Below are 14,437 nucleotides of genomic sequence, written 5' to 3'. Positions count from 1 at the left end.
TAGAGGCGTTGAATAGTTATAATTACGTTCAAATTGGTTAATTAAAATATGTCAACATCGCAGGGTACGCATGAAACTCATACCAACTAGTTTGTTTCAAAACTCCCGAAAAAAGGTATTGTAATGGGGCGTAGAACTTTAACTAGGTTAAGGTTGCCGAAAATTGGAAATAAATGACACCAATTACCTTCGAAGTTTAAATGATTTTGTAAAGTTGCGATTCATTTATTTTAATAAGTTACATGACCTTCTTATGAGAAATGCAATTATGAGTATTATTGTGACATAACAATGCAATTATTTTAGAATAAAACAGTAAATATCATTCTGAAAATAATATTGAAATTTTGTATAGAATATTTCCTTTTTTTGACACCTTTCGCCTAAAACGAAATTGTATGATACTTTTAAGCGTCAACTCAAAAAAAGAGACAAAAAAAAGGAATATTTTTCTTTTTTTTTTTCTTTTTGAGAACATTGGCGAAAATATTTTCTTGATATACCGTGGACATAGAGATTTCTTTCATTTGGTGACTTATAGTAAAATTTGATGGAGAATATTTTTGTCTTGGATGATATCCTTTTTAAATGATGCTTTCTTGGAAATTTAACCCTAAAATGTATTTTTATACCCTACACAACATTGTGGACAGGGTATTATGTCTTTGTACATTTGTTTGTAACATAGAGAAGGAGAGCCATAGTTCCTTTTGATGATCTGCATAGAATCACATTATAAGTCGATTTATGCATGTTCGTCGGTCTGTCCATGTATTTTTGTAAACAAAGTACAGGTCGCATATATTGCCCAATCAAGATAAAACATTTGCACGAAACATTTGTTTGGACCAAAGACGAACCCTATTGAAATTGAAGATAATCCGTCAAAATTTAGATATAGCACCAACATATATCTTCGCCAAATTTGCTTTTTATTGTGCACCAAATGTGTAATATTAGTCTAAATAGAATGGAATTGGGCATAGAAAAAATTGTGTCAAATATGGTGGAAATCGGTTCAGATATAGCTATACCTCCCATAGATATACTTCATCCGATTTGTTAAATTTATCATTTACAGCCGTAATAATCATTCCGTAGCAACGGGGAAAAACATCTCAGAAATACTTTTGACAAAATTTATCGAGATCGGTTCAGATTCGGATATAGCTCCTATATACAGCGTGAGATAAAAAAAACTGCAACAAAATCAAACGCCATAATTTTTACATTTTTATACCCTCCACCATAATTTTTTTCATACCGTTTGTAAAACCTCGAAATACACATTTTAGACCCCACAAAGTATATATATTCTAGATCTATGTCGATTTAGCAATGTCCGTCCCTCTGTCCGAACGAATTGGAGTAGATTGAAAAAATTTTGCTCAAATGTATGTTATGTCCGCAGGAATTGGGAATGGGCCATGTAGGTCCACGTTTCGGTATAGCCCCCATATAACGGTACCACCTGATATTCGGTATTTGGATGATTTTATGGACATTTTTCACCCGAATTGTTTCAAATTTGGTATTTGAAGTTCGTAATGGGTATTACAGCCTATGACAGAAAATTATCTGTGCAGGTCCACGTCTTTATAGAGCCCCCATATAACGGTACCTCCCGATATTCGGTATTTTAATGATTTTAGGAACATTTTTCACCAGAATTGTTTCAAATTTAAAATTTGAAGTTCGTAATGGATACTACAGTCTATGACAGAAAATTGTCTGTGCAGGTCCACGTCTTCGTATAACCCCGATATAACGGTACCTCCCGATATTCGGTATATAGCTCTTTTCCTTGTTTTTTTTTTTTGTAATTTTATTGAATGAAAACAAAAAATGTCGGAAATAGAAACAAATTTTAGAATAAATTTAGATTTGTTCGAATTGGTCACCATTGGGACGAGTCATGGCCTTCAAAGGCCAATGAAACCGTCACACGCTGCCCGAATGTTGCTCTGCGGTATTTTGGTCCATTCCCGTCGAAGCGCTTGCTTGAGGTGATCGACACTTCGGTTTTTTTTAAGTGCCAACCTTGCTTTCCAAAATACTCCATACACAATAGTCCAACGGATTGGTATCCGGAGGGTTTGGTGGCCATTGTGCGCTGGAAATGAAGCGACGAACCTCATTTTGTAACCATTCTTGGGTGGCGCGTTCCTAGTGCGATGGTGCATAGTCCTGTTGGAATGTCCAAGGTCTGCGGCCAAAATGTATGCGTGCCCAAGGCTTTAATACACCCTTCAGAATATTTTCGCGGTAATATTCGGCATTTATTCTGATGCAACGGTCGATTAATACGAGCGGAGAGCGACCATCGGCTGTTGGGCGGCCCATACCATCACCACGGCCGGCGATTGAGTTCTGTTGGCCAACCGAACCGCACATTTTCAGCTGACCTCTTTGGCAAGTAAACAAGATCATTTTGTTTGTTTTTCTTTAGCTTTTTTGAGTCTATTTTCTTTCTTTTGCGATGTAAGTTTTGCACTTTATGAAATTTTACCCCGAGCTCATTTTTGAATATTTTCCGAATGGAATACTGCGATATATTAAGCTCACCAGCCATTTTTCGGCCACTGCCACCCGGATTTCGATCAAGTCGCTTCTTTACTTTTCGAACCATTTCTGCTGATGTGGCTGCTTTCTTCCGTCCACTTCCTTGAAGTCGGGCTACGCTACCAGTGTCACGGCAACGAGCGATGTAACGAGACACAAAAGATTTATTTACATTTAAATGCTGGAGTGCTCTAACGATAGCCACTTGTGGTTTTCCAGCCAAATATAAAGAAATCACACTAGCACGCTTGAATTCCATCACGAATAACTTTTTTTCTGGAAAATTCTCACTAAAATCGGATGAGTGGCTTAGAAATGGCAGCAGTCTGAAGTTGGTTACAGTTTTTATACCCTCCACCATACTATGGAGGGTATATTAATTTTGTCATTCCGTTTGTAATTCCTCGAAATACTCATGTCAGACCGAACCAAGTATATATATTCTTGATCAGCGTAAAATTCTAAGACGATTTAGCCATGTCCGTCTGTCTGTCTGTGTGTCTGTCTGTCCGTCTGTCTGTTGTAATCACGCTATCTTTCGAACAAATTGAGATAGAAGGCTAAAATTTTGCAGGTAGGCAGGTTAAGTTCGTAAATGGGCCATGTAGGTCCAAGTTATCATATAGCCCCCATATAACGGTACCTCCCGATATTCGGTATTTTGATGATTTTAGCGACATTATTCACCGGAATTGTTTCAAATTTGGCAATTTGAATTTCTTAAGGGATACTACAGCGTAAGACAGAAAAATATCTGTGCAGGTCTACGTCTTCGTGTAGCCCCCATATAACGGTACCCCCCGATATTCGGTATTTTGATGATTTTAGCGACATTATTCAGCGGAATCATTCCAAATTTGGTATTTGAAGTTCGTAATAGATACTGCAGCATAAAACAGAAAATTGGCCATGTAGGTCCATGTCTTCATATAGCCCCCATATACCGTACCCCCCAATATTCGGCATTTTGATGATTTTAGCGACACTATTTACCGGGATTGTTTCAAATTTCGCATGTGAAGATCGTAATGGATATTTCAGCCCATGTTAGAAAATTGTCTGTGTAGGTCCACGTCTACGTATAGCCCCCATATAACGGTACCCCCCAGATTCGGAATTTTGATGATTTTAGCTTCATTATAAACAGATTTTTCTTCAAGTTTCGCATGTAAATATTGTAATAACTTATGAAAAAAGTTTCCTATGCAGGTCCACGTCGTCGTATAAGCATTCGGTATTTTTAAGGTTTTAACAGAATTCTTAACGGATTTTATTTATTTATTTTTTTTTTTTTTTGGAAATTGCCAAATTTGTACCAAATGGTGGAGGGTATTAAAAGTTCGGCCCGGCCGAACTTACATCTTTTTTACTTGTTTCATCTCACCCTGTACTGAAGCCTGGGGTTTTGAAAATTCGGACTAGAAGTGTACTTCTGTATACTAAACTTTGAACATTTTTGTTTTTTGTGAACAGATACAAGTAGAATCTTGACAATTGGTACAAAAATTAAGTTTGGGAAGTAGTATTGATATAAGGAAGTTTTTGGACATGTGTATTAAGTGTAACGACTGTACCAAATGATACTAAATTCCTAAGAATTTAGTGTTATTTAAACGGATTGATCTGCATACGAAATGTTACAAATTTGGTATTGCGTGAACGGAGACTGCTTGAAATCTGAAACTTTGCAGATCACTGTTAGTGTGTAGGTTTGAGATTTGGAGGTTGTTTTGGAAATGCGGACTAAAAATACATAAATATTTCGAAATAAAATATTCGCGTAAGTGATTAAGTTATAAGTCAAAATACGCCATTAGGAATACCTATTGTACGTTTTGGTTTGGGGGATTTGGTAAAAAAGTATGAAGAGCTGGAAATTTGAAATTTAGAATAAGAGTGTTTGATGTTGTGTTGGATAGACAAACTAAATGTGCAGGAAAAGTACTAAAATGTACTAAATTTAGTACTATTTGGATGTATTTAAAATTCAGTATGTGAATCATGTGTGGGAAGCGCGGTGGATATAACAAGATGGTTATCTCCAATTTCAATAGGATTCGTCCTTGGGCCAAACAAATGTTGTTTGGAAAATTTCGTCTCAATCGGATAATAAATGCGACCTGCATTTTGTTCACAAGAATACATGGACAGACGGACGGACTGATATGCATAAATCAACTCAGAAAGTGATTCTATGGAGCTCCTCAAAAGTAACAATGGGCCTATCTCGCTTCCTTCTCCGTGTTACAAACAAATGCACAAAGACATAATACCCTTACCACAGTGTGGTGTAGGGTATAAAATTCGCATGCCATAAAAAATATGACAAAAATTGAAAAAATTCGACAAAAAATATTCATTTTTTATTGGTATATTTTTCCGCGATTTTCTTAGACCATTAGGGTCTATTTTACCCGCTAATTATTGCCTGATGGCCTGATCTGCCAAATCCTAAACTCTAACTCCATGTAAATTTTCGCGTCGATTGGTTCATAATTGTGACCTATAGAGCAACTGCAAAATCAGGAAATTTTTCTGTTTTTGGTCTATTTCAACTCCTAAATATCGTGCCATCATCTTAAAATACAATAGGGTTTTATTCTGACCATAACCCCATCTTCATTTTCAATTTCGTGAGGATCGGTTCACCTGTAGCTTGATAACAAATTAACATGGACAGACGGACATACATAGCTAGATCGACTCATCTCGGGGAGATAGGAAAATCCATATATACTTTCCTATGTGGGGAACCAATATTTTGAGGTGTTACATAATTTTTGACCCAATCAAACTTATAAAACCCCCAACACATAGTGTTTTAGGGTATAATGATCAAAATGCCGAATTTCGGGAGGTGCCTTTATATGGGTGTTATGCGAAGACATGGACCTGCATATGGAATTTTCTGCTAGTGGAGGTAGTATCCATTTCGAACTCGAAATTCCAAATTTTATACAATTCCGATGAAAAATGTGACACAAAACTTCAAAATAACGTACAGTTATATGGAGGCTATACCTTAACTTGAATTTATATGGACAGTTCTTTTCAAAGATATTTCCCACATATAGGGAACACAAACTGCTAATTTATAACAAATTCTGTTAAAAAATATGACTTATATCTAACGGTACAGATATATGGGAGCTTTGTCAAAATGTGGACCTATGTATGTATCCCATTTTCAATACAAAAAATTTTACGGACCTAAAATACACCTTAATAAAATTTCATCCTTCTTTATTTCGTTCGAAAACTGGAGTGATGTCCAGAGACGGCGGACAATTTTAAATCGACATAGAATCTTATGTTGATCAAGAAGATCTAGCTCCACTGAATTTTCTTCAAGTCGATTTAGAAACACTTTTATTATGTCCATTTATTCAAAACATTCAATTCATATTTAAGGATCACGATCACATTCAATGGGGCCATTAAGGTCACATTCAGTGACACAAATCTGGCTACCACTGGAATTACATATTAAATTCCTCGGACACACTCCTCCGTTGTCCGTAACTTCAGTTCCATTGCACATTGCGTATGTTTTTCGACTGGTACAGGTAAACAATTTACTACCATCGCATGTGCCACAGCTTTTCTCGCGAACGCAATCGGGTTGAAGGCCCATTCCCTTTGCAGCACACTTCACCGAAGAACGGACACATATGTTACCCGTGGGACATGTCATGACACTTTTGGTATCCGGATTGGAACCGTAGCATATGTGAAATGAGGTTTCATTGATGCAGGCAATGCCATTGGTGCCACATGTGTCACATTTGGCATCAGTTTGTTGGACTATCAGGACAAAGGCAACCACTGCCAGCAGAGGCTAGGAAATAGTTTTGTTATGATTTTGAAAACTTGAAGTGGAATTTGAAATACTTACCAGATATTTATTAAGTTGTAACATAATGATCAAACAAATAGTTCTCGCCGCACGTCAGTTGATGAATGACTCTAAGGCAAATAATTTGACACTTTTTATAGAAGAAGTGTTGTTGAATAGTCTTATCTATAAAGGAGGGAAAGACAAATCAAGTGTTTTGGTTATGATTTAAGAAGTTTTTTATTTACTTTTCATGCTTACTTATCTTTGTGGTCTAATAAAAGATGAATTTTAATTGTGTCCTTCACACATAAATTTGAGTATATATGGAGGTATTCTTGGAAATGCCATTCTTCCTCAATTTTCTTCTTCTATATCTATAAAAGAGGAAAATGTTTGTATGTTTGTTTGTAATTTATGGACTAAAATTTCCAAGTACACTACAACATCGCCTGGAAGTAACATAGGTTATATAAACTTTAGAAGTTCCACTTGGATCTGGAGATATGGCATCAGAATCGGAGGTAGCTCCCAAAAATTTAGATTTTATATGCACATATCTACTGATAGATTACAGATACAGTCTTCAAATTTGAATGCATGACGGAATTTGGAACAAAAATAAATTTGCCAAATCATATTGAAATCGGTTCGGATTTGGATATAGCTCACATATATATACATTTTAGCCCGATTTAAACTATTTGATGCACCAAACACGATACATATGTCCGATTGCAATGAAATTCGGCATGAGTGACTAAATTTGGTACAAAAATAAATTTGTCAAATTATATTCAAATCGTTTCAGATTTGGATATAGCTCCAATATATATTGTTGGCCAATTTTACATATTTTATGCACCAAACGCGATACGTATGTCCGACTCCAATGAAATTTGGCATGAGTAATAATTTTGCTACAAAAATAAATTTATATAGCTCCAATATTTATTTCGACCGACTTCATATATGTGATGCACTCAACGCGATATCTATCCGATTCCACTGAAATTCAAACAGAGAGACGAAATTCGGTACCAATTTTCCAAATTATATTGAAATCGGTTGAGGTTTGGGTATAGCTCTAGCTATAGGGTGAGATGAAAAAAAGCAACTAACTTCAGACTGCTGTCATTTCTAAGCCATTCGTCCGACATCTATTAAAATTATTCCAGTGACAGCTCATTATATTGTTTACAAGCGTACAAAAGTATTTTGGTGAGAATTTTCAAGAAAAAAAGTTATTCGTGATAGAAATCCAGCGGGATAGTGTAATTTCTTTATATTTGGCGGGAAAACCACAAGTGGCTATTGTTAGAGCACACAAGCATTTAAATGTGAATAAATCTTTTGTGTCTCGTACCATCGCTCGTTACCGTAGTGTAGCCCGACGACAAGGAAGTGGACGGAAGAAAACAGCAACATCAGCAGAAATGGTTCGAAAACTAAAGAAGCGAGTTGATAGAAACCCGCGTCGCAGAGGCCGAAAAATGGCTCGTGAGCTGAACATATCGCAATATTCCATTCGGCAAATATTGAAAAATGAACTCGGGGTAAAGCCATTGAAATTCTAAAAATTTCTTGCACATTTTACACCGCAAAAGAAAGAAAACAGTCTTAAAAGAACTAAAGAGTTGCTGCAATGGCCACCAAAATCTCCGGAACTGGATCTGGATCTGGAGTATGTTAGAAAGCAAGGTTGGCACTAAAAAATACCAAAGCGTCGATCACCTCAAGCAAGTTCTTCGCCGGGAATGGGCCAAAATACCGCAGAGCAAAATTCGGGCAGCGTGTGACGGTTTCATTGGCCGTTTGAAGGCCATAAATCGTGCCAAATGTGACCAATTCGAACAAATCTAAACTTATTCTAAAATTTGATGCTATTTCCGAAATTTTTTGCTTTCATTCAATAAGATTAAAAAAAAAATGTAAAAATTATGACGTTTGACTTTGTTACAGTTTTTTTATCTCACCCTATATATCTTCAACCAATTTCGGGTTAATTGTGCACCAAATGGCCAATATCTGTCCATGCAACTGAATTCAGTCTAGAAGCAGGAACATCAATTTTGGAGAAAATCGGTTCAGATATAGCTATAGCTCTATATATATATTGGTGTCATCCGATTTGATGTTTAAGTCCCTCACATTCGTAATATGCATTCGACAACAATGATATTTGGTACCAGATATCTTATAGAGCTCTGAAATACCTTTGCCAAATTTTATTGGTTCTGATTTGGATATAGCTCCCATGTATATCCTTAATCTGACTTCAAGTTAATTGTGCAAATAATGGCTAATAACAGCCCAAATGGACCGAACTTTGACTCTTCCGACGGATTTCGGTCTAAAATCAAGTGCTTCAAATGTTGGTTAAAATCGGTTCAGATATGGCTATAGCTCCCATATATATGTTTCATCCGATTTGGTGTTAAAGTCCTGGACATCCGATGCAACTTGAACATACCTTTGCCAAATTTTATCGAGATCTGTTGTTTATATAGCTTTGATATACATCTTCATCCGATTTACGGTTATTTCTTACCATTTATGTAACATCACCCAAATTGAATAGATGTTTTCATATTCCACCGAATTTTACTATTTGGTGAATCTCCGTCCGGTATATCTATTGCTGCAAAAAATATTTTTTAATATATTCTTTATCGAAGTCATATCATGCACTATAGCAATGTTATTTGGTTCTACTTCACATAAATTCCCCATATAAACTTTTTGTGTTACGAGAGCTTCACTAAATACCCATAGTGGTGTAGGATATCATGTAGTCGGCCTTGACAGACGTTTTACCTTTCCTAAGTGGTTTTACTTGTTTTTAAATATTTTCAAATTTCTTGCATATGATGGAGGGTATTCAAAGTTCGGCCCAGCCGAACTTTCTGCATTTTGAGAAATCATCTAAGTTCCAAATATCGGGAGTTACAGTTATATTGCACCATACCAAAACTTGGATTTACATAGACTGCTCCTTCGCGCCGTTACTCGTTAACGCACTTTACATGTGGTGTAGGGTGCAATTTTATTTTCGCATGTGTTGTCATTATTTGGAACCGGAAGTAATATCTTTCTGTATTTTGAAGGAAAAATTCTAATTCTTTAATACCAAATAACAAAAAAAAAAAAAAAAAAAACTAATGTTTCTGCATCATAATAACAATTGTTTACATTATATTTAATAATTTTTAAATTCTTAGAAAAAATACAGCTCTTTCCCATAAAATATGGGACAATAACATATATGACACTCTTTTGCTATAGACACTTGTTTGTTTACATTCTTAAGATATTTTACCATCCAATTGACATTGAAAGATATACAAGATAAACTTACGTATTCTAAAGATACAGATGTTCACTTGCCAAAAATCTTGCCAAGATAACGGTCTCTGATAATCACCGGTAAATACAATCAACCCACACCACCCGTTTTGTATAAAATCTAAAAAGTTTCTACGAATAACTTCAGTAATAGATAAGGTATTGTAAGGAACAAATTTAAAAACTAAAATCTTTGGGAAAGTAGTTAACACTTCACAATGTTTAGGATTGCAGTAAGTTGCCTTCTCCATTTTGATTTGTTGGTTTTGTATTAAATGTTTTCAATTATTGTTTTTGTTTTTTTTTTATATGAATAGATTTTTTGTGTGCTAAGTTTTGCCATTTTGCAAAATACGGAAGCCGTGTGTGGAGTATGCAATCAAAACGGTGCAGCCTGTATTAGTGAAAATGAATTTCATATGTGTTTTGAGGGTAAGTACGAAGTGCTGAATACATATTGACATATAGGAATACTAATGCAATAATATTGGCATCTAAAAACGTGAATACATCTATTTATGTATAAAACTTGCCTTGCTAGTTTTATACAGAATGGGTTAGTATATCCCGAACAAGTCGGAGTTAAAGTGTTCGAATGAGTCTGGGCAACGCTGCAATTCAGTAGCTGTTCTATAACTACAATTATTTATTATACCCTCAACTATATGGCTACAGAGGTTATATTTCATTTGATACGGCCAAAACGTACCCTTGGTCTCTTTGGACCAAATCCGTTTCAGGACATTTGGAGTAGATTTAGAGGTGCCCATCTGTCTGCCCGGTGCTCAAAATAGCTCTTGAAAGAAGTATCAGATTTCGTCTAAACTTGTGAGATAAAAAAACTGCAACAAATCAAACGCCAAATGTCAAACGCCATAATGTTTACATTTTTTTCTTAACTTTATTGAATGAAAGCAAAATCTGTCGGAAATAGCGTCAGATTTTAGAATTAGTTTAGATTTGTTCGAATTGGTCACCTTTGGCACGAATTATGGCCTTCAAATGGCCAATGAAACCGTCACACGCTGTCCGAATGTTGATCTGCGGTATTTTGGTCCATACCCGGTGAAGCACTTGCTTGAGGTGATCGACACTTTGGTATTTTTTAGTGCCAACCTTGCTTTCCTAAATACTCCAGACACAATAGTCCAACGGATTGGTACTCGGATCCACGAAAAATGTGGCAAAAATCATCAAAATTCCAAATATCGGGAGGTAACGTTATATGGAGACTATACCAAAACGTGGGGGATATACGAAGACGTGGACCTGCACAGCCAATTTTCTGTCTTAGGCTGTAGCATTCTTTTCAAACTTCAAATACCAAAATTTGTAACAATTCCGATGAGTATTTTCGCAAAAATCATCAAAATAACGAATATCGTGAGGTACCGTTATATGGGGGCTATACCAAAACGTGGACCTGCATGGCCCATTGTCAATAACGAATAATGTCGCTAAAATCATGATTAACCTTCTATCTCAATTCATTCGAAAGATTGCGTGACTACAACAGACAGACGGATATACAGACATTCGGACATCGCTAGATCGTCTCAGAATTTTACGCTGATCCAGAATATATGTACTTTTTAGGGTCTATAATGAATATTTCGAGGAGTTACAAACGGAATGACAAAGCTAATATACACTCCATAGAGTGGTGGAGGGCATAAAGATAAAATATCAAAAAAAAATCTGACATCAAGCTTTGGTGTGAAGAAACGAGAAGTTACGATTTTCCCCCATCGTAATTCTACATTTATATATAGAGTTCCACCAGATATATAACCGTTTTTTACTTGTCTCCACAAAATAATCTAAATTTATATCAATAATTCGATGTAACCGTTCATATTCTAGGTAAACCCGACACCAGTAAAACTTACAAATGTCCAAACTCTGGTGATTTGTGTACCAGATTTTCTCAAATCTGCGTTGATAGAAAAGAAGCGCCTAATGCAACGCCAGCCTGTGGTGATACATCGAATTGCGGCAAATGTGAAACTGTCTTGGATGGTTCATTCACCTGCACTAGCCGTACCACGTATACAATGTGTAAGGGATATAAACTATCCGGATTACGTTTCAAATGTCCCGAATATTATATGTGCGATGTCGCACTGGCGTCTGAGGGACAAAATCCATGTGTTCCTGATTGTAAAGAGAGTTCCATCACTTTTTGTGATCTAACAAAAGCAATTGATGAACCGGAGACAACAACCACAGAGGGTTATACAACAACAACGCCAATGGAACCCACAACGACACCAGAGGAGCAAACAACCACAACAGAGCCCAATACAACAGAACCCGTTCCGTCGATACCCACTACTACAACAGATATACCTACTACCGTTCCAGTTACGTCAGAATCCACACCAACAACCATTCCCACCACCCAACCACCAACAACAACTTCAACTACAGAAGTACCCACTACTCAACCACCAACAACAACTACAGAAATACCCACCACCCAACCACCACCAACAACAACAACAACTACAGAAACACCCACCACCCAACCACCACCAACAACTACAACTACAGAAATACCCACCACCCAACCACCACCAACAACAACAACCACACAAATTCCCACCACTCAACCACCGCCAACAACAACCACAGTTTACGCCCCAACACCCACCACCACACCCGAACCGACCACAACTGAATTGCCAACCACAACGACAACAACTGAAAATCCAGCCGATGTTTTATGCTCCCAACAAACAGCCGTTGGTCGGTATCCACATCCAACCGACAATACGTGCAGAAAGTAAGTTCTGGTGGATTTCAGCAAATATTCGCACCATTGATAATCTCACCATATCTGTTTTCATCCATTTTCAGATACATCAACTGTTATCTCAGAGATGGTGTCATGAAGTCGACTACAATGTCATGTCCAGGTCAACTGTATTTTGACGCCGCAACAACATTGTGTGCCGAGAACAAGCCGGAAGGATGCGTTTAATGATTTGGCCAAGGAGATTAGAAGATGTATAGTTGAGGTGAATTTGTATATAGATGTGCTATAGTCCTCATCATTTGTTAAATAAATACCAATATTATATGATTAATTGTTTATAATATTGTACAAAGGAGCAAGGTTCTTGTTATCTGGCATTGTGGAATATTGTTGAAATGGCCTTCACATCTTTATTAAAAACAACGACGAATTTCGCACCATTTTTTATGTTTATATACCCTCCACCTTGGAAAGGAGGGTATATTAACTGTATCATTCTGTTTGTAACACCATCGTAGACCCCAAAAGTTCATTCTTAGTCTGTCTGTTGACATCACGATACAGCCTTCAAAATTTGGCGGAACAATTTGTATTGTGTCTAGGACGGTTGGAATTGGTCAACGTTTTGGTATACCCACCATACAACGGTACCTCGCGATATTCGGTATATGTAGGTCATAATGGGTTCTAGTTTTACAGGCGGAACATTGCATGTTTATGTCCACATTTTCATATAACCCACATACAACGGTACCTCCCAAATGGTTAATATAAGTCCGAATTGACTGGATTTTGGCACATAAGTATGAATTCAGCCTAAAAGAAGGTGTATAAAATTTGGTAAAAGATATAGGTATACGTCCTTCCTATACATTTTTCTTTAAGTCCCTCACACCCTTAAAGAGCAGTGATATTTGGTCCCAGGTATCAGATATAGTATAGAAATACCTCTGACCAATATTCAGATTAGATCGGTTCAGATTTGATCTCCATCCGATTTCAGCACGTCAAATTTCGTAGAAATCGGTTAACAGGTGGATATACTACCATATATTAGTTCCTTTCGGCTTTAAACTATATCTGCTTTAAAGCCATAATACGCATACAAAAACAATCATATATTCTCCACAAAAAAAAAAAAAAAAAAATATGGGTAGCTCTACTAAATATTCAAATTGATGTAGGGCATCATAAAGTAGGCACCGCTTGGGCCTTTCTTTTAAAGGTATTATGTCTTTGTGCATTTGTTTGTAACAGGGAGAAGGAAGCGAGATAGAGCCATAGTTACTTTTGATGATCTTCATAGAATCACTTTCTGAGTCGATTTATGCATGTCAGGTCATATATCCGTCCGTCTGTCTGTCCATGTATTCTTGTGAACGAAAAGCAGGTCGCATTTATTATCCGATTGAGTTGAAATTTTCCAAACAATATTCGGTTCAGATATAGCCATAGCTCCCATATATATGTTTCATGCGATTTGGTGTCTAAGTCCCTCATATGCGTAGTATCCATTCTACAACAATGATATTTGGTACCAGATATCTTATATAGCTTGGAAATACCTTTGCGAAATTTAATCGAGTTTGGCTAAGATTTGGGTATAGCTCCCATATATTTCCTTAATCCTACTTCAGGTTTATTGTGAAAATAATGGCTAATATCTGCCCAAATGGAGTGAATTTCGGGACGTACGTTTCCATTTTGTGGAACTCGGTTCCGATATATATGTTTTAATATAATCCTTTTCAGGCACTCTGAAACAATGTTATTTGGTATGAAAGATTAAAATGTCTCCCTCAAATTTAGTGAAAATCGATTCAGAATTGAATATGCTTCCACTACATCAGTTCCCTCGAAAACCGAACTATAATTGTTCTAAAGCCAAATGATGATAGGTGGAAATTATGATCAACTTCAAATAAATTATTTTGTTA

At 36.5% G+C, this 14,437-nt stretch overlaps 2 protein-coding genes across 2 annotated transcripts; one reads left to right on the top strand and one right to left on the bottom strand.

The window, feature by feature from the left end:
• Nucleotides 1-5,914: 5,914 nt before the first annotated feature.
• Nucleotides 5,915-6,587, bottom strand: LOC101892952 (uncharacterized). Its single transcript, XM_005179411.4, has 2 exons — nt 6,458-6,587; nt 5,915-6,400 (listed from the first exon to the last, which is right to left on the bottom strand). Exons 1-2 carry the CDS (start codon nt 6,479-6,481, stop codon nt 5,969-5,971), a joined length of 456 nt encoding a protein of 151 aa, XP_005179468.1. The 5' UTR covers nt 6,482-6,587; the 3' UTR covers nt 5,915-5,968.
• A 3,233-nt stretch (nt 6,588-9,820) lies between these two features.
• On the top strand, nt 9,821-12,831 carry LOC101894086 (mucin-2). The gene is made up of 4 exons (XM_005179418.4): nt 9,821-9,975; nt 10,060-10,174; nt 11,606-12,527; nt 12,602-12,831. The coding sequence occupies exons 1-4, from the start codon at nt 9,961-9,963 to the stop codon at nt 12,723-12,725; spliced, it is 1,176 nt and encodes a 391-aa protein (XP_005179475.2). The 5' UTR covers nt 9,821-9,960; the 3' UTR covers nt 12,726-12,831.
• The last annotated feature ends 1,606 nt before the right edge of the window (nt 12,832-14,437 follow it).

Source organism: Musca domestica, unplaced genomic scaffold (assembly GCF_030504385.1).
Source record: "Musca domestica strain aabys unplaced genomic scaffold, Musca_domestica.polishedcontigs.V.1.1 9, whole genome shotgun sequence".
Lineage (NCBI taxonomy): Eukaryota > Metazoa > Arthropoda > Insecta > Diptera > Muscidae > Musca > Musca domestica.
This window is presented reverse-complemented; position numbering and strand designations above follow the sequence as displayed.